Raw genomic sequence first — 24,910 nt, 5'->3', positions numbered from 1 at the left:
ATATTATAAATCGCGTGTTACATTGTGCTTAGAGGATCGTCGGTGACTGTTGACTCGCCAGTATCATTGTTGGGAGCGTAGCTTTTGTCGTCCGGATGCGCGGCATCGCAAACAAACACACAGGCGCACATTTTCCGTATACGTGTACGCGCGCATGCACGGACACACGCGGATTATTATGTCGCTGAACGCCGGCACAGCCGCAGTTAATATAGTTGTGTACACGGAGCCGGCAGCTGCCGTTTGACAATGCACCCTGCGCGTCCCCAGATATAATAATATACTCATCCTGAACGCGCGAGCAACGGGGGGACACTTCATCAAAATGACTGAGAGACGCGCCACCGAAATGGCGCACCACGGTGTACCGTTTCAATCCGTACTTAACGCTTTAAAAGTAGAATCGTTATAAACTATTAGCATAATATACATTGTAACATATAATATATAATCAACTAATAAGAATATACTTCAATGTCGCCAGCAGTAATTAACATGCCTCAGTGGTCGAATTGGTGAGATGCCCGCCTAGAGTGTAGGGAGGTTCAGGTTCAAACCCTGGCTGAGGTAATATTTTTCGCGATAAATTTTCTGTATTACTAAAAATGCCAGATATCAAGAAAACACTGAAGTTACATAATAAAGCTAAGAGAATAAGAGACACAAGAAACGAAGAATAAGTTTATCGGTTAAAGATACAACATCATCTCGCGTGATTTTCCAAGATGCCTAAATCCCTCCGCGTACATGTCCTCGGTAACGAAAACGTTAATTCGACAGCATAGATTAGTATAAATTAAAAAGTATTTTTAAGAAAAGCAATGTGTTTCAAAGATATAATCGCATACAGCGTAAACGAGTAGAAGCGCGAACTCCGACATCGCGGGAGTTGCTTTTGTTTAAGAATCACACCTTGCTGCATCGCATGGAAGCGCCAGGTAGCTCCCGTTCAGGGTACATTATAGCCTCCTCTCTCTCTTTCTCTCAGGAGTGAGGGAGAGAAGTGACGGAATATCAGGATACACCTTTTCCAGCCATTGTGCGGCTCTGAAGGGCGTACAATAGCCGTGGAGCGAACCCCGTATTGTGTCTACAGCTCGGCGGAACAGTTCTGCGACTCTGGCTGCTGCTTCTGGCTCCATCTTACTCCCTCTCGCTGGTCTCGGGTGCTCGCCACCCCCCGATCCTTCTCTAGACTTCGAGTTAACGAGAGAGGAGTTCCGTTCTGGTGCTATTCGTGGGCCATGGACGGAGCATCTGCCCCGGGACCGCTAAATCCTCGAAAGCCCCTTGAAATCTCCCGCAATCCGCCGCGGCATATAATGGGCCGTAATAACTTTAAAGCTCCACATTAACACAAGGAACCGCAGGAATGCGAGGCATCTTAATACGCGTTTCATCCAGAATCATTCAAATTGATATCGTTTTATCATCCGGAGAATCGGCGCTCTAATAGTCAATCGGTGAATTATCACTGAAAACAATGAATGGTCACTGATTTGCAGTATCCCGAGTCGAAATTTTGGTACTATTTTGACACTTTTAAGGATAATTTACACCTACTTAGCTGATCTGTACACCTACATAGATCAGCAATAACCTACTTTGATGGCATTCTATTTTTTACTCCTCCCTTGAATCTTTAATTCTAAAAATTTACTTAAGCTCCTATTTAAAAGGACCTACTTTAATGCTAAACTGGCAAAAGTAGAAATTTTCGACACTATCAGTTTTAAAGTAGGAGTAAATTTTGTACTTGCAGTCCGACCTCTTTTAGTGTCTTAAGTCCTACTATATAATAGAATTAAAGGTTCAACATAGGGCCACAATTGTGACTCGGGGAAACCACTGAAAATTGCAATGGTATACTTATAACTGCAAATCAGTGATCACTCACCTCCCAGCGACAATCCACAGATTGACTGAGAGAGCGAGGACAAGAAGGATGGCAGCGATGCACATTCAGACTTGATGAAAAATTGAAATGACGATGGAAATTTCGGCCCAAGCTTCTAAATTCGTACTTTTTACGTCGACGCGAAACTACGGTAAACGACGTGTAAAAACAGATACTTCGGTGAAATGCAGCGACGTCGTAAGAGTAGCGTACCGCAAGAGAACAATTTAAATGTTATCTGGATTCTGCGAGTTTAGTGTTGCATCTGTTTTACATTAAATACTTAAATACCAAAAAAATAACGGTTGTTGCTGTTATAAAATTTGCAAAGTAAATGTTAGCTTTATAATTTCGTCCCATGTAATCGATACAATGGATACGCAAAGATTCAAGTCGATGAGAAATGAAACACACGTTCCGTTTCCCCTCCCGCTTTCTCTCGTTGCGTTAATAAAACATTCTTTCTTTCCTTCGGTCGATACAAGATCCACCAGCACTTTGAGCGATCAATAACAGCCGACGCCTAACGAGCACCACGATAATTGACAATTACAGATCGTTTGCGCTCGCATCGCAATCCGGAAATCCCTCGCGATATTCACCGGCGTGTATACGTATTCGCTAACGAGCGATCTGAGCTCATTGACAACCATCGATCGCCTCTTTTCGCCCACACTACGATCATGATCCACGCCCGTCGGCGATCCAGAATACCTCACCTTCATCGTTAGATCATTGATCTTTAGTAACATCGGTAGAAACCTATCCTCGTAACGTAACTAGCTGAATAATGTCTCGAAAGGATTAAACTACGGCGACCGCGCGGACGGCCGTGCTCGAGATCCGAAGAAATTAATCTTGATTCGCGAGAGGAGAATTTAAATCCGCCCAGTCACCAACCCCCGACAGAAGGAAACGTCGGAGGTTGGAGAACGCGCCGGCACGATGGTGGTGGTAGCAGCGACGGCGGCGGGAGAACCTAGGCAGCCCCAGCGCCGGCAAAATGTGATAAAGTTGGCGTAGAGGTAATTTGAGTATAAAGTTTTATTCGCAATAATTTAGCCGCGCGGCCGCGAGTACGGGACGATCGGGGGTAGGATCGGGTAAGTCGGGAGAAGGGTGCTCTCTCCATCCTGGAGGAAAGCGTGCGGGAGTGCGGGTCATATATTTGATGGGATACTTGGCATAAAGTCGTGCATAAAAGTAATGCCGACATTAAAGTTTGTGGTTCCAGGGCTGTGGCACGAACCCGAACTCATCTCCTGCTTTCTCGGAACGTCGCTCGTGGTGGTTGCCTACGATTTTCCTAGCCGTGACGGGATCGCGGGGGCGGTGGGGCGGTGGGGCGCAAACTTCTATCATCGGAGTCGGCCTGTACGATAATACTCGTACGCGTTCGGACGCGTCCGTTATATTTCCACAGTCACTATCGGTTTGTTAGAAATAAATTCCGGCCAATAAAGAGCCATTCAACGTCGTTGTCGACTACGCATTCGAGACGTACAGTCGCCAGACACGCTCAAAATAACTTGGGCGATTCACACTCCCTCTATTGCTTCGTTACCCGAAAAGTGCGTACGCATTTTTTATAATTAACCACTCACGCGATTATAAAAGCGTGGGCCCTAATGTTGCATATTGAAGCGAAGCTACGACTTTGTTTTCTATGCTGTCTTTCCAGCGTTTTAAGAAATATCATTCCAGGGTAGATAATTCGTTTCGTTGTCCTTAAATTTCTAAGTACACGCAATCCTGAGACTTAAGCGGTGTATGCGGCTGCGACATCCACATACTTAAAGCGAACGGCAAGGAAGCTTGACTTTGGAGTGGGAGATGGCACTTCAGGGTAGGTAGCGGAGCAGTTTAGTTCAGGAGTGGCCGTTGGGGAACGATCTGACGGCGCCAGGGGAGGCATAGCTTCTTCCCACGTGGCACCCCCGACACACTCTACCCTCATAATTCTACCAAGCCTTCCTCCGAGGCGCCACCTCCGGTTTCTCTGAAGCATCGTAACCGTGAGAGAAGGAGAACGTCGTTTCGTATCATTCGCGGAAAATCCCCTTTCTCGTGCCTGCCGTATCAAGAATCGAGGGACTTTCTTCTCCCTACTCCCGAACACGAACGAAAGCCATCGCATGATTTTCCGGCAACACGCTCGCAACCCCCAATAGCGAACTCGCAAATTCGCGCCAAAATGCGAGCGAGCTAACTAACTTTACGACGCGCAACTATTGAACGCGATTTCAGCCAAGATTCAAGCGGCGGAAACAACTGCAATGGACGTTTGATTGCCGGGAAGACTTGAACGATTGGTACGATTGGATGTTACAAAGGGCCGCGATCTTGTTTATTTATATATTGTAATTTGTAATACGCACCAAATGGCAATTGCTTTCTCACAACGTTAGCGGTACTGTTCGCAATTTATCAGCTCTAAGCATGGAAGCTTAATTATATAGATGGAAGAAGTAAAGCAAGTTGTGAAATCTGTGTTGGAAAACGTCGAGCTCGCAACGTCTCGCGCCGCAGATCGCAACACAAGAATCGCCACGGGGAAAAGCACAGAAGAAAAGGCGCACTCAATGATTAGATGAAGTACCGGAAAGGTAGGGGAGAGAGAGAGGGAGAGAGAGAGACAAAGAAAAGGGAAAGAGAAGAACAAGAACGGAGAATCGAGCACGAAGGGAGAAACATTGTAGCGTCAGGAAAATGTTGGGGTTACGTCGTACGAACTTCGTTCTCATCCATTCGCTTCTCTATTTTCCTCTGCCCATAAAAGACTCTCTCTCTCTGTTTCTCTTTCTCTCTCTATCTCAGACTACTCTTAGTGTACTCCTCGTTTTGCACGATCGATACAATCCTACCCTTTCGAAAAGGATAGTTTTTCGGAGGATCAATGTTCCGCATTATGAACAAGATGTCTCCGATCATTTTCGTCTCAGAAAACTCGAAGAAACGCTTTTTCTTAACTCGCCGTCTGCGTGTCAGCATTTTGAACATAACGTCACGAAAATGATAACGCAACATCGCAATTCACTTGCGCAAAACCGCGCAACTACTCGATTAGTCTTTGGCGAATTGCCCCATCCTCTGCCAGTGGCATAGAAAATTACCAACCGGCTGCTGATATTTAGCAATGCATCGATAACGAGCACGCTCGCAAAGGATTACGTTAATTAGAGCGCCGAGGCCCGGGCGCGCAATGAATTTTAACGCGAGAGCTCTCGCTCATTCGGCCGCGTTCGCCGAACGAAGCGCGCCGTGTCGCAACGGTTCGCACCATCTGTATTACGATATAATCTGCACCTGTTATACCAAAAGGACTATCTCTCCTCGGGCGCCGTTGCATTTATTAGATCGTCGATTACGTTCATTATGCCCGCGCGAGTAGAAGTCGTTACGTGCTGCTTCGCGGAAGCCACGCGTCTGATTTTCATCATTCACGAAATACCTCTCGCGTTTCACCGTGGAAAAAATAATAACGCATCGCTGATTATATAGCGAGCGAACACGGCAACGTTTTTATCAGGCTACGGTATGCCGTATAATGTTTTCCGGAAGAGAACAATATTTGTCTTGTACCCACAGAGAAAAAGGTTTCTTCGGACTTAGTATTCCTATTTATTTGATTGAAATTTGTTTCACTGAAACAACATATGCTTGTACGAAACATTATTTGTTTGAATAGAAAAATTTGTTGTTTCATTCAAACAATCTGTATTATTTTATGGAAAAGACAATATTAATTAAAGTAATATCTTTCAATTAAATAATTATGTTATGAAGTTCGCTGAACTCGTAAGTAAAATCACGGCAGCCAGATATAACATATAAGCGACCGCATCAGCAGACGCAGTTTAATCATCTAATGGTCTATTTATAGCTGAACATAGTGTACTAATTCAGTGTTTACCTTTCTTCTTCTAATGAAGGAAAAATTCTAATGTAGAGGGAGAAAGATGCATGCATATACATTTCTTTTCACATATTTTCTATCAAACGATAATGTTGTTTCAATGAAACAATAATATCGTTTAGATTGAAGAGAAGATACCTTGTGTTTCAAACGAATGTTGTATTTCAGACAAAGATATATTATATATTACTTCTAATTCAAAGAAATTATTTGTTTGGACCATTCCAAATATCAAATTTGTTTGGATACAACAAAATTTATTAAAACCACAGAAATCGTCTTCTCTGTGCCTCCAAATATTTTCTTAAAGATTCCGCGTCATTTTATTTCTACTCGATAGAAATTTTCGAATTTTCACTAGAAAATGTTCTGTAGAATACGTTCAGAGGAAAACTCGAGAATCGTGCGTAATTAATAAAAATCGCGTTTAATTAATAATTAACATGTATAAACGTATCTATCTGCTCTACGACATGAAGCAATAACGAGAGTAATATCGGGTTAATTAGCTTGTCGTTATCGAAGAGCATGATAGCGATTGGCCATACTGCAGGTGTGAAATTTCCATGTGTAGAGAGCGACGTGCGATAACTCGTCGGTTTAGGATCGTTGGTACCCCGGCCACCCTAGAGTCTAACCTTGATAAGGATCGCTGCTAATTGTTGCGAATTGGTGAAGGTGGCGAACGAACGAGGGAGGTTGGGCAACAGGTGTCATCTGATTGATCGCCGTTGCTCGCACCCCCACGATTACCTAGCCCACAAACACATCCACGGCAGAAACGAAGGACTTAATGTCGATCCATTACGTACTGGCCCATCCCGGCGAGGAATCGTTGACCTGACGCGCTCCAAAGTGCATTACGAGGTGAAAAAGAATGATCATTGAAAAAGAACGAAGTATCCGGTTTACGACCAAACGTATATGTGTATAGCACACACGTTGCGTACTATCTCTGCGAATTCCACCACGCGCGAGTTTACACTTTCAGCAATCTTTCTAGCATTCTCGTCGACGAAAGGAAGCGAGTTGATTGTACCACGAGTGTTGCTGCGAGATGCGAAAATGCAAGTCTACGAAAATGACACATCATTATCGACAATTTATCAGAGAAACGCTACGATCCCAAGTCTATACTCCACGTATCTATTGCATAAAAGAGTCCTCCTCGAGTTACGAGCATCTTGGAAAGCGCACCGACCGATTCGTCACCGGGCTGTGCGCGTTCCGGCGAGGACGTTGCCGGCCTGTGCGCACCCTACATGAGCAAAAAGTTGATCGTTACCCGCGGAGAGCGTTAAATCATCCAAGGCCGAAAGGGCGTACCGGGCGCGGCCGGTCGTCGGCGCCGTAAAACGCGCAAGTTGGTCCGCGCGAGATGTTTCGCGGCGAGTCGCACGCGCGAGATTAACAGTGTACCGCCGTGAATATTCGTCGGGATAATTGATACCGACGTCGGGAGAGCGGCTGACCATTGAAACCGCACGCGCAATATATCACGGATAATAAGCAGCCAGTGCATACGCCCGTACTCGGCGGGGGTGGAGGAAACGGAGAGTCGAGATGTGGCCACTCCGTTACATCTGCGGCGGCGACTCTCCCTCGATGCGATTATGATACGATGCGACCAAGTTCCGCAAAGTCACGTCGCTGGTCGCTATCCGAAGGTAGCGGCCGACGGTCCCGACGCGACGTCAGCCAACGATAATGAAACGATTCGCGTCTCCCCTCGTGTGCGTGTGCAACAACGGGCACACTCGCGCGAGTGTGTACGCTCGCGGTAGGTAGGTAGGTCTAGGTTATACATCGGAGTCGAGAAGAATGATCGCCTCGTACGCGAAGTGACCCGCGTAATCGTAATTAATCATCATGTAACCCGTGACTCGCGGATCGGCACCGCATAGGGCGGCTTCGCCGGTTATCGCCGGCGAAGCCAGGCGGACGTAGCCTCGCGCTCTAAGCGGCGATGTCGGGATTTATGATCGGCCGTGATGGAATTGGAATGAACAATCGTTACTTTCGCCGTGGCAGCTCGTTCTGCCCTTCCGCAACGAGTGTAACAGGCACTCGCCGAAGAGAGATCACTTTTGGAAGAGGTATTTTTGCGACAGGTATCTCCGTTGAACTGAGATACAAGATGTTACGTCCCCTCGGATTTTTGTCTATTTCACAACCCACGCGTTCCAAATTGGCGATCGTGTGATCGCGACCGATCGTTCGATATCTTGATCTCCGTTTATCACCGCTCAAGAGTCAAATCGCCGCGCAGCACCGCGCGCGCGCGCTCAACAGGAAGATCTTGTCTCGTAACAATGCCAAGCTTCATCATCAATCTCAAACGCGAATCGCTCCGCGCCCGACAGACTTGGAATTAACAATCGGTACTTTGTGCCACTCCATTGTTGCACTATGAAGTCACTGTATATTAATAGATACGCAGCGCGCGCAGCGCAGATGCGTCTACGCTTCGACTTTGCCGAAAGCGCTTTCAATGAGATCCAAATCAACGGACGTTGTCGCGATTTATTCGGACTTTTAATCGAGAAAGAGAGGGTGAAGACGTCTTGGTGACACGGCGGTTTTACTGTACGCTATATACGACGCCTGACCTATTGTTCGCAGGATCGTGAGGAACAAGGCGGCGGAGAAGGCGAAGCACGCGCATCAGCAACAGCAGGCGCAGCAGCAGCAAGGTCAACAGCAAGGTCAGCCGGGATCGGGCGGTTCCGTGTCGGTGATAGCACATGCACCTGCGACGGCGGCAGGTCATCCCGCCGCCACCGCTCCCAACGCCTACAGCATCAGTGGCATCCTGGGCATCCCGGCGCACCACCAGGACCCCAATGGCAACAGCATTAAGAGAAAACGCAGCGTTGACGGTGAGTCACTTGCAGTTTCTCCTCGCTCGTGTCGCTGACCTTGCTCCTTCGTTCGCATCTCCGCGCACCTACTACGCTCTGTCATCGTGTAACATTATTCAATACTGAATCCAATGCTTATTATCGGCCACGGGATCGCTTTAGTTGAGATATCGAATTGCAACTGAACTTGCACAACTCTCGAAGCGAAGCAGCACGATAGCGAAATGCACGGCGTCATGAAGAGGAAGAAGCGTTATTAATATCGCGGATATATAAATTGAATAGTAGCGAATTTTCAGGTAACGTTACAATACTCGAGAGTGAATCATTGTTTCGTATAAGTATGGACCGTGACGCAGTAATCGTCGCTTGTAAAAACTAGAGATTCGACGTAATGACGTTCAAATATGATATCATTTATGTCGTCGTCACGACGAACGAATCAAGTCGATTTAGCTCGGGAGCTAAAGTAAATTTTTAGAATTAAAGATTCAAGGGAGGAGAGTAAAAAAATATGTCATCAAAGTAGGTTATTGCTGGTCTATGTAGATGTATAGATCAGGTAAGCAGGTGTAAATTATCCTTAAAAATGTCAAAATAGTACCAAAATTTCAACCCGGGTAATGGAGAAGTTAAACTATTTCGCAAAGACAATAATATTATACTACGACGCCATCGCAAGCACCGTCAGTCCCCATTTGAATGCCCTTATTGTCTCCAATGTTCAAGTTTTCGCTTTACTTAGTCTTCACGAAGACTCGTGAATTGTATTTTATCCAATTGGCTACTCGAATAAACATACAGAGACAAAGATTACAGTTCAATTGATAAATCTCGTTACATGCGACACTTTCTACTCATTTATACCACGTGCAGATAACTTCTCAAACGACAACAGTGAGCGACGATTGGAGTAAAAGTGGACAAAAGTGGAATGCGACGATATTGTTTGCGCATGAACGGAGATATTTGTCTATCGGGACATATGTTTTGAGTTTACGCATTTTCTAGTCGTACGCGCTCGTTTGCGAGTGATCGAGCCACTTGGAGCACTTATTGCCCCGGGCGAACCAAGATTAGCCGCGCACACAGCAAGGTTATCAGTCAAACGTCACCGAGCACGTGTTGCGATTCATTCTGCTGTCATTGCGTGAATAACGCGGACCGAAATATTCGTGACACGTGCCGCGTACACGTGACCGACGGCGGCGCTTTGGCTCCGCGGGAGGTTTTCCTTGCCGATCTCGCGTCGCGAGAGCAATTCGTCGCTTATTTCGCGAGCTGCGAAATAATGTCGTCGTCCTCCGAGATGTTGGCGCAAAAAAAAAGTCCTCTAATCCATTTAGCCGCGTCGCCGGGGATCGAATTAATTCGACGATCGTGATGCCGCGGGACAGCCGTCTTTTTCCTATTCCGTGGTACATACACGGGCAGGCCGCAGCGTTACGCGATGCGGTGCAGCGGGGAAAACCGCGCGCGCGTGAGCTCGATCAAAATTCCGCGAGCGCGCGTTTCGCGGCGAGGTATATCGATTCGTACGCGGGAACGCGGCGCGCAGTGTGCCGATAGGTACATGGGTAATTCAATATAATCGGATTATGAGAGCGGCGATACGCGGCCGCAAAAGTGGTCGCGTCCGCGGTGAGAGCACTCAATGTTTTGCGAGCGTGCGCTCGCGCCGAGAGGGTAGGTATACGTATTAGATTATAAACTTCACAGAGAGACAGAGACCACAGGCGGCTTCCTCTCTATCTCGGCCCCGGCGACACATTAGCCTCCCTATCCTCCGGGGAGATCATCAGCGTGTACGTACGTGTACGCGTACGCTCCTAACCGCCTGGAATTTCAACGAGCGCGTGCACGGTGATCGTCCCGAGTGATCGTTCCTCCGCTGCCGTGCGTCAGAACGCAAAAATCGACCGATCGTCGCGTTAACCTAGCCGCAAGTGCTCAAATTTAATGAAACGCTCTGACCAGAGAGGCTCGCGGGAAAAACTGTGTTACAGAGCGCGATCGATTCTGTTTCAACTTTCCAGCGGCGAAAATGCCGTTGTTCCGCGGCGGTTTCAGCTCGGCCGCGACTCCAACTACCGCTTGCCGTGTTTCAGTTAATTATTTTAGCAATATCAATGCCGCGTGTGTCAAAGGCGCACGAAGGAGGAAGCTCTATCGTGTCTCGAGCTCGCGAACGAACGCCGACGCGTTCCCGCAATTTGAGACTCGTCGATCGAGAAAAATCGAAGCGGTCCCAGCGCGCCATTATTTATGTCTTCGACAAAACGAGCCAAGACATAGCCAAAGATCCCGGACCTTATTACGAATTTACGAACGACCTCTCGAGGGAAGCATTGCAATCTATCGGGGCTGTTTGTTGTCGCGTTACATCTGCGCGCTTCTGACCCCATGCAGAATCCCAGAACCCGCCGTGTCCCACCCTATATATCCCCTGGACGTAGGGGATACACCGCGGGGCCAGATTCGCCCCAAAGTCCATTATTACCCGTGTATTGTATTGCTTAACATTGACTCAATTGCTTTCGAATAACGCGAGCGAGCGAACGAACGTTCTCTCGCTCGCTCGTGCAAGCGCGTGCATTTGCCCTCTTGAGCATCAATCGAGTTATTCGATTTACTGCTCTTTTTTTCGGGGAACGCACTGACCTTCCTTCCGCGCGACATAATTCATTCGTTGTGAAATCTGTCGAGGACCGGCTATGCTTTCGACTTTTCCAAGTCCGCAAACTCTGACTCGTATCCAACGAGGAAAAAAAAAGGGGAAGATATGCAGATGTAAACGTGTCAACATTTAAGTTTAACATCCTACATAAATTCTACTTGTCTGAACTAATTACGGTCTTTCAATTTCGTTGGAAAAGAACACGCTCGATGACACGCTTATGAAATCAATACTGAACTACTTCCTAATGCAATATACTCTTCCCTAACAAGAACAATGTACCCCTAACACGATAGAACGTATCGTTGGCCCATGGTAGCGTTTGTCGTTTTACTAACTCATCACTCGAAATCCGATTCACGTACGCGATCCCAATTACAAAGTGGAACTGCGATGTCCCCAGGAAGCGCCCTAAACTCCAGTAAAACCGTGTCGTAACGCGGTACGCGTCTGTATGCCGTGGCACAGCGCGGCCGCGATTAACTCGGCCGATCAAATCGTAAAATTCGAGCGGGACTGGGAACGGGAACGGGAAGAGAGAGCGCACGGGGCACCGCCGCTGCCGCCGCCGCCGCCGGTGTTTGAAACGAGGGTTTTATAGCGGTCCAGGAACAAACCCTGCCGCTCGAATGGTCGGGATCGTCGCTCTCGGCCGGCCGGACAATCACAACTTGACAGGGAGGTTTAACGAGCCCTATGCTAGGCGCGCTCCGCCCGTCCCACCCTCGGATGGTCATTTAATTATTCGAGATACCCCAGAACGTTGGACTATCTCTACCCCCACCAGTGACATTGCGTTCGTACTGTCGTCCCCCTTGCCCCCTTCTCGCCGTCCGTCCCTATACCTCTCACCGGTCGGTTCCGTTCACGACCTCATCCCCGGCAAGGGTTCGCGATGCCCACACCCTCGGTACCGGAATAACGACACTCGTCCCACGTGCCTGTTCCTATATTAAACCGCCGGGACGGCCGGGAGATAATAAAGACATATAATAGAATCGAAATTGTTTCTCTATCTATCAATGCCATACGCCGTCTACGCGCGCGAGCCACGCCGCGCCGCCGCGCATCCAGCCCTCGACAGATTCAATTTAGTTTTGGCCGGCCACGTTTAATTTGTGTCTTGATTCGTGGGTAATACGAGAGACCGGCCGCATACAGGGCCGCGTGTGGGTGGATAGCTGTACATGCGATCGCGCCGGTTGATGTGCCGTCGGTCCGTCGCCGATCCATTTTCCCTCGCGCTCCGAAATTATCAAATTCGAGATATACACCGACGGAAATAACATTCATCGGGCGTTCTGCACGTTGCTCTAATATTGGAATCGCCGCTAGCGATCAGTATTGAACGAGGATACGTGTATATCCTCGTGCTACGTTGCTATGAATTAGAAAGGGAACTGTCTCTAATGATTGTTGAAACTTTTGCAGATGATAATCGCGAGCTGAATGATCACGCCGAGAATGATTTGAAGAGGCAAAGGAACAATTACAATGGCGACCAGCTGTATTCAAATGTGAGTATCGAAGAAATTCAAGTATGTTTCGAAAGTAACTCATGGAAACGCATTCAATCGCGCAACAGACTGCCCCGTATTACCGTACAGGTAATTGGGATCGGATCGGGTAGTAATCTCAGGCGTGAGTCTCAGGCCCGGTAGCGTATTCCCATTAAAATGCCCTAATCAATCAAAAGCAAGCCGCCAAGTTCCATAGAATTTCCGCGCAACTCTCGGCCAGCTCTTGCAGTAATCGGGGGACCGAGTCAGGCCGAGCTACAACATTCAAGTCAATCTTGGCGCTTGTTCTCGGATGTCCCTCCAACTCGCGAACTTCGACTTCAGGTTTCGCCGGTCTATGTTGCAGCTGTGGTCGAGTAAATGGAGCATCAAGGACGAGCACAAGCTCCTGAGCGAGCTTGGTAGCGGTGGAGGCGGCGGTACGACCGCCGGTACGAACGGCGGTGGAAACGGCGGCGGTGGAAATGGCGGCGGTGGCGGCGGCGGCGGCGGCGGCACTGGCGGCGGCAACGGCGGAGGCGGCGGTTATTACGAACACAGCGGATTCCCCGGGAACGCTATTGCCACCTCCGCCGAGCTGTACGACTCCCTGGGCACCATCAGCACGATGACGCAGGCGCAAACGCCTCATCTTTACACCCCGCCCATAGGGGGCACCATAGGTGAGCGTGCTTGTTCCCTCTCTTTTCACCCTCCGGCACCCTCCGGCACTTTCCGACACCCCCTCATCCCCGTCAAGCGTGGCTCCTCTGTCTCTTTCTCTGCCGTCTCTTCCTCCCCTCGCACGGAAATCCCAGATAGTGTGTACACCACAACCTCTTGTACGTAATGCCGTGCACCGAGTCCCATTCCACCACCTTCGTTTCCTATCCTTCTACTCTCCCGTTGCGCCCAAGACCCTCTCTTTCTTTCTTTCTTTCTCTCTCTCTCTCTCTCTCTCTCTCTCTCTCTCTCTCTCTCTCTCTCTCTCCCCCCTCCCTCTCTCTCTCTCTCTCTCTCGACTCTCCCTCCTTCTCTCGTTTCCTCCCGGTACGCTTATTATTGCGGCTTACGTCTTGCTTTGCATACCCATATCGGCTAAATACATGGCTTTAATAATGCATGAGCTGTGCCGAGCAGCGGCAGAAGAGGTGGCGGAAGGCTCCACACGGTGGTTCGGCGTTTTCAGCTTTAGGGAATACCGCTCTCACTTCTCCCAACAGCCGTCTCTCTTCCTTCTCTTTCTCCCTCCCCCCTCTCTCTTTCTCTTTCTCTCGGTCTATACTTGTGTCTCTGTTCTTATCTATTATCTAAGATCTAAGTGGTATATCGCCGAAGTCTCTTGTTCGCGGATCCTTTTACCCATGTCTTCTCCATATTACGTATATATTCACCCTCTCACGCTTTCTTTCGTTCATTCTTCCACTTTTCATCTCGTTCTCTACTTTTCTTACGCCGTTTAAAGGCGGTCGATCAGCGGCGGAACGTATACAGATGGTACAAAGTATTGAGAAGTATATAACCGCGCCGAACGTGGTGCACAACACATGAACGGAACTTTCTCCGGTGGCACGTGTTGCGAGCAACTCGGTCACGCCGCGTCGCGCCGCGAATTCTCCCGATCGGTGCTTTTCGGAATGGACGAAGCGAGGCGTGTAACGGCGGCTTCATCTCATGAAATTCAATCGAGAATCTTCGCTCTCCCCCCCGGATCCAAGTATTTTTGAAGGACAACATAAACGGTCAAAGTCGCAATCGTGGCTCGCCGTCGTTAATATGTAGCAGTGTCGCGAGTAAAGTGCTTGGCCGCGGGTGAACGCGAGAGTACTTGGACTTCCATACTGCCGAGCGCGTCCATGGACGCGAAGAAATCAGCTGCGCTACGCAAATGTTTTCGCTGTCCCTCACAACGATTTTTACGAGCGATGTATCCTTGATTCGACAATAAACGGGCGTTCCCCGCCACGAAACAACCTTTTAACGTTCCGCCTTGATTGGCCGTCGACGATACGAGAACCGCAATAACGGAAAAATGGGGATCCCTTAATAGCAGGTGGTACTTTGACGCCGCTCGCGCCACTGACGATGCAAGAACTAAAATTGAGCCAAACATTGGACGGGGCTAACATGTCTCCTTACCACACCACCGGTGAGTTCGCCACCTCTTTAGTCTTCTTACGGTCGTGCCGAATCATGTACACCTGTTTCGCTGAGCATAAGGTTTTATTGAGCCTCTCTCAGATATGCGCGTGTCCAACTAATATGTCCACGTCTCAAGTGTGTCACTACCACGTCGAGTGTTTATGGTGTTAACTTGCCGCGAGATTAAACGCGGCATCCCCCCTCCCCCGTTCTCCATACAAATCCTTTTATCGTCCACAATCATTTGTACTTTATGTCTAAAAAATATACACGAAGCACATACTGCAAAGAGATAACGATATTCGTTTTCTTTTCTTTTCTGTTTTCTAAAAATTATATTTTACATTCAAGTCAGACGAAAACGGTGCACTAAGCCTTTGCTCTTGTACAACAATTTTTTTTCCGAGACTAAAATTTCTGTGTTGATTTGTAAAAATGTCATTTATACATTGGCGGAATCATGAAGCAGCAAAAGGAATGAAAGAATATTAAGCAAAATATTAAACAAAAGGCCGCTGCATTTGTGAAAGGCACATACAATTCTAAAGTTATTAATAAGATCCCAAATCCCGATTTTCTTCCCGGTCCCCACCAAAACAGTTTAATTAAGCTTTAGACGTAAGGCGCTGATCGTTAGCTAGTGCTTGATTCGAATGTCGTGTTGTGTTGTGCATGGCCATAGCAGAGAGCAGTACCGTCGCAGTATCGTATGTCGGGGTGGGGGCCGGTGGGGGCGAGCAAAGTCCCCCGATTTCGTTGCAGAACGAGACAAACGCCACCCCCGCGGCCCCCAACACCCCCGGAGGGGATCCCGGACTGACGGTCTTGCAGCCGCCAGTTTCTCAGCCCCAAGTAGCCTCTGCGATACCACCGTACTCGACGATGCTCCCAAGTTTCGGACACTACGCCACCGGTGAGTACAACGAAAAACCGCTTGCTTAAACCATTCTCGTCAAGGACAGGCGCGCTCGTGTACCCTCCAGGGGTTGAACCGAGCCCGGCGGTACATTCGGAGGGTAAGTCAGAGCTCTGTCTGAGGAGCGCTGATTTACCAGTTCGGGGCGACGAGCGGCGGCAATTTTGCCGGAGGGGTGGATTTTGTTCCATTGGAGACAGAGTCGCGTACCAATGGAGGATACCATGATGATATTAACCGACACGTAATTGGAATACTATTTTTTGTGTGCTTACTCGCAGAAATTACATATGTGTATATACACGAATGAATTATTTATTCTGTATTACGTCAATATTTCGTTTTCTAAAGAGAATTGTTGTAGTTATGTCGTTTAGCATCAGTTACAGCAATAACCGTTATTTCAATTGAACGTTAACTATCACGAACCCGTATGTTGCCATCAGAGTCAATCTGCACTTAAGAATCTAATTTATTTTGTAGAGCATTTCCGCGCGAATTCACACCTGCAGTTTCGAGAATTAATTAAGACCCTAACATAACGCGTTAATTCTAGAAATGTCGACACTGTCAGCCCACGCTAATCAGTTTACCGTCGACTTTTGTCCAGGTGGTGGCGACTACGCGTATAGCGCTGCATATTCCCAGTATTCGAGTGCACCGTACAGCGGCTATGGTTATGGAGCAGCGACAAGCGGGTTGCTCAGTAAGTAAACAGTGAGTATGAGTACCGAATAGATCAGGATCATCGAAATATGACAATACTAGCGAGGTAGACCAACATTTCGGTAACGCAATCGATAACGATGCCAGAACGGCTAATGGCCAGCCGGTCATTACACAGTCGTTCACGAAAACGACGCGTTTGTTACTTGCTCTAATGTCCATTTCTATCAGTACAGGCCTTAAAGAGTTCGTCAAATTCCCGCGAGTGAGAGAGAAACATAGACTCGTAGAAGAGTGAGATAGCCTATCTCTGTCCCATTCCCCCCTTTTCCACCAACGCGGACGCAATTGCTAAGACCAAATCTTCTAGAGATTGATTGAGACACCGTCTTTCAGTCGTAGGTGTAAATTCAAACGAAGAAATCTCTTTAAGTTGCCACTATTATTCAGCTTTCGCGAATGCGAAACGAGCACGGCCTCCAAAGTAATAAATAGGGGTGCACCTTCGGGGAGGTAGGCACTAAGACGCGCCACTTATTAATTTTCGTCGAGAAAAATAACGGGCTAGGACTCGAACCTTCCGCTTGCCGGGCGAACGCTCTTCCAACTGAGCTATCCAGGTCCACGCTCGAGAGCCTTCTCGCTTGCTCACTTTATTGTACTGGAGAGCCTCTTTCACCAACCTCGGTTAGACTAACCGACAGTTAAAATTTGTCCCGAAGGTGATTATCAACCTCACCTCCACTCTCTGTTGGCGCCCCGCAAGTTTTAGCCGTCGGTTAATCTAACCGAGGCTGGTAAAAAGAGGGCCTAAGTAATAAACGCGCGAGAGCCAGCCGTATTCGTTACTCTACAGGAATTACCTGTACGCGATACGCAAAAAAATATGACCAAGCAAAAACCTTATTCCCGGTTACACTCGTGTAACAGCGCGCGCGCGGACACAATTCCTCGCGATCTAAATAGAACTTCCTAGCCTCGTTCCTCGTTAACGTGAGTTGCAACTCGATTCATATCAGATAACACCGAACTAGTTCCCCGTAAGGAGCCACGTCGCGTTCTCCGTCCGGTTCTAATACAATCCCGATTCGATGCCTATCCCTCATAACGTACAAGATTGGCGGCATTAAGTCGAGATCGCGATACCTCGAGGTGCGAGCACACCAGAAGAGGGCCGCGCATCGCGCGTGCAGCAACGAATAGAATAATAAACCGCTCTTTTTTTTTTCTTTCCTATCGGACACGCGATACGCTAACCCGTAACACGTAATGCAGATCCGTTGGCGATATCGCAATCCTCTCGCCCACTTCCCCTCCGCGCGCGCGTTCAGCTTATTCCTCCTCGTTCTTGATATTCCACGCAAGCGTTACGTGAATGCTATAATTAAACGCGAAAATTAGATAGGCGCATCGCGGAAAACAATTTACTCCATCTTAATTCCGCGCGATACGTGTATGCGCGCGTGTACATAAAGAACGGAACGGGAAAAGTTGTTGCGGCGAAAACACGGTTAAGTACGCAACGTTACAAACCGCGCACGAAACGTGAAAGGCGCTGCGCGAGCACGGGTATATCTCACTCGCGGATACGGCATTAATTTGAGCCTGCAAAATTAGCAGGTATGCACGTGACAAAAGTCCGATGTTATCGCGCCAGGTTAAACAGGGCATTGTACGCAGGTATAGAGAACCAGGCAAATTCCATGCGCGATGAACGTAATCGCTTCTCGTTGTAGATTCCACGTACTATTACTGCAACGGAGACACGAGCACTCATACGTCGCAGCAGGGCGGTGGTGGCGGTGGTTGCACTAGCGGTGGTCCGGAAAACAGCGCCGACGTGGCTAGTCGTTCACCTCTGGCGGCTACCAGGGCCAGCAGCGGGGCCAGCGCAGCCTCGCCGACCGGAAGCGCCTGCACCAAGCCGGACCACACCACCGCCACACCGACGGACCTCTACCTGGCTTGATGGTCGAACCGCACGACGGGGGAACTCTTGATCGAGCATCCCCCAACGATCAGCGGTGAGACAGCGAGTTGCGACGGACGCCATATCACCAAGAGACACCATCTCGAAATTAAGCAATGATCTCCTTTTAACCGCTTCGGGAATGCGCAATGAAAAGTTCGGAGAGTGCGAGGGATACCGATGAATCGGACGGGGAAGACGAAACGGATCGAAGAAGAGGATTGGGACGGCTCGAACCAACACTCTTCACGCTGATGAGTCTGGACAAGTCGCGTTTTCGGGCAAGGAACGTTAAAACGATTCTAGGATTAGTTGCGCTCGGAGTTCTGAGTTCCATCGCGTTCAAGATGAACGACAGGACTTGGGGGGGGGGATTCGACCTGATCGATGAGCGCGCGACGTGATTTCGCGTAAAACGAGCTTGACGAGTGACGGTCACATCAGAGCATTGGCGTTACCGAGTTCCCGCGTGTCGCTGCTGTTCTTTGCAATATATAAACGTTCCCCTTTACGTTTTTATTTATTAATCCGAAGAATCATCGATCGATCGACTTGTCACTTGCCAATGGCGGCGACGCGAGCGAATCTCGAATGCTCGGAAGCGTTAAAGACGGCGTCGCTGCTCTCTGGAGAGCCGCGGCGCGGTAGGTAGTTTAATTTAATGATCCTCAGTTAGTATAATTTCCACGCGGTGGTCGTGACCGCCCTCGCGAGCGCGCGCTCGCGTGGCGAGCATAGTCGCTGACCATGTAAATATATATAAATTGAACATATATATAAATAAGAATAAAAAATATATATATATTATATATATATGATTCGTGTAAACAAAGTCAAGCGCCCCAACGGCACGTTTTTCTCTCCTGTAGGCACAACGACCCCTCACCCCCTTAAGAATATCGTAGAGTATAACACGATAAGTTTGAGATTTTTAAATCAGGAGTCGACCGTAACGATCACTACTGTTAAGGATATTATATATATTTTTTGTAGAAACCAAAGACCATATACACACGCGCGAGTAAACCCAACACATGCACGTACACACACGCGTACATACGCACGCACGCAGCACGCAGGCACGCACCCGACACACGACATATACATCATGCGGATCGTCGAACGAACGAGCACGTCGCGCAGTTGCGGCAGAAAGCGTGACCTTTGCGCCGGTTTTGAGCGGCCTTTTCACACGGATAAATTTAATTGCGTAATCGCGAGCGGCGCGTAGGATCGACATCAAAATTGAAAAAAAAAGAATTGCAATCATTTCAAAGGTTGCTCGTTGATAAGAGATTCGCAGAGAACTAATCTATTTTTTTTTATTTAAATTAATTTCCCATTTTGCTAAAGCACGTACTAACCGCGTGTTATGTCGAGATATCAATCGCCATTGTACGGAGAACGTTCTTTCTTATTCGAGGTAATTAGCACAAGTCGGCGCGTGGACACTTCCTCGACAGCTCGGCGATCACGCTCGTTCTCCCGTTCCGTTCGACGCATTCGCCACGCTTCCGCTTTGCGGCGGAAGTCGTACTGGTTCCCGTTCGTCGTCGGGCGGAACGCGCCGGGGAAGATTATCACGAAGGCGCAATTAGCCGGGCGTCGGAGATTTTTAATGAGAAATTACGTTCGCAAGCGCACACGCGCTCCTCTGATTTAATTACCGTGTTAATTATTGATGCTTCAGCGGCACGCGCTACAGATTTCATGCGTCTCGAATTTACTCAGCTTGCCGGATAATGTTGTAGATTGAAAAATTATTTGACAATTCTACTTAATCCGACAATTTCTAGTCACATTCAAAAGAGATGCGCTAGTAAGCCAAATATCGCATACTGAAATAAACAAAAACGGCGAAATTAAATGGCGAGTATAATAACGATACGAAACGTTCTTTCAATTCATTAGTGTCGATCCAAAGCGTGCTCGCAAAATCGAAATCGTTATTGATCCCAGCCAATCGATAAAAGTTCTGAATCTCTCGCGCGATGCTCCGTCCGTGTCGATCGCCTTTTATCAAACAGTTAAACTGGACTAAACCTGTCGCGAAAATTACTTTGTTTCCACTATCTGTGTCACGCTCTTTAGCAAACGACATTTTTTTAAATTGCTAACTGAACAAGCGCAACTTATGATACTAATTGTTTACAATTATTATGTGTCACAATAACGTGATATGAAGCCGTGCAGAGAGGAAAAACGCAGGCGCTTAAAAACAACCGCGAGATTTTTTCGCACTGCAATTCTAGCGATAATTTTTCCAGCTCGGCATTGCTAGATAAAAGGCACACTCTTTCCAGAATAAGGTTCGAGGAATAATTTAGCGCGTGCATGCACAAGATATATTTGAATTTCAATCGGCCAAATACGGGCTAGATCATTGTGTCCGACGTTCGGTACGTTTTTTTTTGCATACTTATACATTGTTACTTTATTACTATTACTGTAATGACTCTGATTATTAATTATTCTATTTGCTATTTTCACTATTTTCATTATTTTATCATTATTATTATATTTTATTATTATTATCTCATCATCATTATATTATTTAATACATTTATTATTTATTAATTGTAATGATGACCTATGTGTAATAAGTTTTGCCAAAGAATCCGTTGAGAGAGCAATATTGCAGTAAACGTTTTATAGTCTCCATAGGAGGAAAAGCCGATGAAGCACAATTGTAATATGGAATTGAATATAGAAGATACGAAGAGAAAAACGACTGTGTGCGGCATTCGAGCGATGAGCGGAATTGCGAATTCGTTTCGCGCGATTATACGTTTGCGAATCTGAGATTTCGACTCGAACGCCGCAGCCGCGCATTTTTAATCGAGCACACATTATCTCATTTTATTTTATCTGTTCCGTGTGATATTCTTGTTCCGTGCGCCGCTCTTGCCGAGTCTCGCTGTTGATACTTGCAAACAAAACTCTGTACATCCTTTTTAAATAAATATGAGGTTTATATATATATATACATATATAAACATAAAATTCATCTCTACACCTAATTCCCCGATTCAATTTTTCACGTACCTACTATATTGGCCAGTTTAATATTTGACAAATTTAAATTACTGCAGAAATCAAATACCTGCAAAATATCTTTTTTTTAAGCATAGTTTAATATTGCCATTTTGCAAGTTGTATAGTTTTACTTTGAACAAGAGCATCTAAAGAAAATTATACTTATTTTATATACTGCAATATATGTATTATAGAAAATAAATTACATCGCTAATAATCAGGCTTGTTACATACAAAACTGGTAAATGCACGGTAGATTTGCGAAAGCTAAATAAAAGTGAGTGAAGAAGCCATTAAAGGTGAAAATTAAGATTTCCATTTCTGTAATTATAATATAATATAAAATAACTGCTTTGATTTATATTGAAATAAACACTTTTTGTAAACGGCATAAAGTTGACTACTAATTCGTGAAAGTGTATTTAGCGACATCTGTTCACGGCAACGTACACTCTCATAGAGAATATAGGAAAAATCAATATATAATTAATACGACGGAAAGCAAAGAGTAACTAACAGATTACGCGAGGCAAATTGTTGTATTACATCGCCTATACTTTTACACAAAAATTCTTAATTTATTCTCAGCTCTGTAGGTGATGGCAACACATCTCTAGTCGTGAACGTGCGTCTCTCCCTTATCGGCGTTATGTAGTCCCATATATCGCATGCACATAATAGAAAATGTAATCTGTATTATCTTGTAAAAATTAGATCAATGTAACATGGGTAAGGATGATGGTAAGTAGATAGAGAATACATATACATATAATTACTTTCTAATTGTTATTTGTGTAGTATCATTATTTTATATTCAATAACATACATCCCTGAAATATCCTGTAGAAAATAGAGATATTTACGTATACGTATACATAACTAACAAAAGTGATCGTTATTTTATATTTAAGTGTCCAAGCTGCTCCTTGTACTCGAAATTGTTCAATTGTCTTAATTAAAGTAAACTGCTTTTACATTTACACTTTTTTATTGTAGACATAACTTTCAGCACCGCCACGTCCAAAACCTGCAATAACAGCGATCATTTTATTACGCGAGCCTGTAATATTAGAAGCGCTGCAAATCTAATTTGAAGTATAAAGAGCAACGAGATATGCGTATAAACAGATGGAATAAGGAAGATGCGCATTAATTTGATATATTAAATGCAGGATAGCGATGTTCTACGAAGGGTTTTGAATATGAAGCAGTTTTAGGGGAAACGAAGCGCGTCGCTCGAACCGAGACGAAAATTTCCATTTACCTCCTGGACCGAACAGAGCTGAATAGCAAGGGTGATTGCAGTAGGGTTTCCCTTCGTGCTCGGCATGACCCCCGGGTGTTAAGGTCTTATTGCATTTCTCGCAGCGTAAACACGAACCGTGCCAATCTTTGCCTAAGGATGTCTTCCTCTCGGCTGCAACACAAGATGAATGTTAACGCGTCCGCCCCGATGTAACGTAAAAGGCGGTACACCGCGGCGGAACTATAGTCGCGCTTTCCATATTAAATTTTATGTTCCTACGGTAATGTGGTATTCGCATTGGAATATCATTTCCCACGCCTCTACCGGCACGATGATGATGATCGCTAAAAGAGAAATTAGCGGGCACATATATTAACTCGAATGATACCTGCGATAAAGTAAAAGTGACGGAGACCTGAAAGATGGACGATACTCTGGGGAAAAAAAGACAGCGACCCATTTTGGGGCCCACAATTGGTAATCGAATTAGTTGGATTGTTCGTAACGTTGATCGGTTTTTTTTTTAGTTAAGCAACTTAACATTTCGGTTAGTGCCTCTTAAGTGAAAATTATCTTCGCGTTGCTGAATATCGACAGAACTAATTGAGAGAATTGATTACTATTACTTAAAAATCTTGGATATAGATAGAGTAGCTAATTGCGATTTTTAGTTACGCGAGGTAAAATTCGTAAAAGATTAGAGTTACGAACAATCCAAGTAATTCGATTACTAATTGTGGGCCCCAAAATGGGTTGCTAACCGTCCTCTTTTTCCCAGAGTACGGAGAATAAATATTTGTTACGAAAAATTGATTTGTCTAACAAATATTATTACGTGTCGTTACGTCGGCTCGACTGTCGTTTATTTTCAGCAACCTGAAACGAAAGAACAAACTCCACGTGGATCAAGTGTGTATGTACCGTTGCCTGAATTGCGAATGATAAGAACGAGCCCTCCCATTAGCAATTTCGTAATTAAAAAATCCAATGTCGAAGTCCCGATGGAATCGTCGTCAGTTATTCATTAAAGGCGCGAGTGCGAAACATACTCCGGGCGTGTTTCACAAAGGATTTCATGTTGCCGAGGTTTCAAAAAAAAAAAAACATTCTTAAACCCCTCGTATGCGAGTCGCATTATACATGTGTACCTCAGTTAATTCCCAGATGCATCGACGAAAATTTGGTATGGTATGTGTGTTTCGTGCCCGCGCGAAAGGGACACGGTACAATAGGACTGCTGAAAAAAAAAAGATGCGGTAACGCTAACGAGAAAGCAACGGGAGAATCAACTCGCGTCACATTTCTTAAGGTACTCAGAATTTTAAAACTAACTTTTTATTTATGTTTTATCCTTAAATTTAGACTTCATCAATGCCGACTGTTTACAAAGATAATAGTTTATCGCGTTTGTTTTTAAATGAGACGGATTCGTCACTTTGAGGCTGTGTTATTGTCAGTTTTACAGTGTAGTTTCCGATAAAATTAAATCGTGTACGAAATTAAACACTTTGCTAAAGATAAGTCTCAGTTTATATTACAGACACTTGCTAAGTGTTGTAGATTCTATAGTATAATTACGGATAAAGCACGATTGTTGGAACGCTCTGTATCAATTTGCCGTTGATATCCCACATTGGCTTGCAGTATCCTCATTCTTATATGGCGCATAACCAACGATTCGACAAAAGACTCGCAAAAGCCGAAAACCGATTTCTCTTTTCCTCCGTTGCGTCGCGGCAGCATATCGCGCCATTACGGCATATCAAACCTCGCAGGAGAGACAAAAAAAAATGAAGCAAGAACCGCAGCGGGCTGGTGGTTGCATTCAAACGCTTCACCGTGTCTAAGAAGAAGCACAAAGGGCGGTAGCGCCAGCGAGGGAAATTGGAAAATGACGAGACGAGCGCAGCGGGTGCATCGGGGAGGAAAGGATGCGTCGGTGAAAGCGAGGTGTAGTGGAGAATGGTGGAGAATGAGGAATAGCAACGTATGGGAGAGCAGAGAGGGGAAGAGATAGAGAGAGCGAAAAGAGAAACGAAAGAGAGAGAGAGAGAGAGAGAGAGAGAGAGAGAGAGAGAGAGAGAG

The 24,910-nt window shown here is 46.3% G+C and overlaps 2 protein-coding genes across 2 annotated transcripts in view; one reads left to right on the top strand and one right to left on the bottom strand.

Annotated features, from left to right (window-relative positions):
• Positions 1 to 21,523, top strand: part of LOC105566497 — a 111,233-nt gene extending 89,710 nt beyond the window's left edge. Inside the window, exons 5-11 of the mRNA XM_012020558.1 lie at positions 8,436 to 8,692; positions 12,783 to 12,868; positions 13,218 to 13,533; positions 14,901 to 14,999; positions 15,675 to 15,905; positions 16,519 to 16,614; positions 18,311 to 21,523. Coding sequence (XP_011875948.1) covers positions 8,436 to 8,692; positions 12,783 to 12,868; positions 13,218 to 13,533; positions 14,901 to 14,999; positions 15,675 to 15,905; positions 16,519 to 16,614; positions 18,311 to 18,543 — 1,318 coding nt within the window. The 3' untranslated portion in view covers positions 18,544 to 21,523. The remainder of the gene's footprint in view (positions 1 to 8,435; positions 8,693 to 12,782; positions 12,869 to 13,217; positions 13,534 to 14,900; positions 15,000 to 15,674; positions 15,906 to 16,518; positions 16,615 to 18,310) is intronic.
• Positions 21,524 to 22,346: 823 nt separating this feature from the next.
• LOC105566496 (cysteine-rich protein 1-like) overlaps positions 22,347 to 24,910 on the bottom strand; it is a 6,661-nt gene continuing 4,097 nt past the window's right edge. The window contains exons 2-3 of the mRNA XM_012020557.1: positions 22,844 to 22,996; positions 22,347 to 22,606 (exon numbers count right to left, since the gene is read on the bottom strand). Of these exons, the coding sequence (XP_011875947.1) occupies positions 22,557 to 22,606; positions 22,844 to 22,996 (203 nt within the window). The 3' untranslated portion in view covers positions 22,347 to 22,556. The remainder of the gene's footprint in view (positions 22,607 to 22,843; positions 22,997 to 24,910) is intronic.

The sequence above is a fragment of the Vollenhovia emeryi genome, unplaced genomic scaffold (assembly GCF_000949405.1).
Source record: "Vollenhovia emeryi isolate VEMERY1.0 unplaced genomic scaffold, V.emery_V1.0 DF939144.1, whole genome shotgun sequence".
Taxonomy (NCBI): Eukaryota; Metazoa; Arthropoda; class Insecta; order Hymenoptera; family Formicidae; genus Vollenhovia; species Vollenhovia emeryi.
The sequence above is the reverse complement of the archived record's forward strand: the minus strand, read 5'-3'. Positions and strand labels throughout refer to the sequence as shown.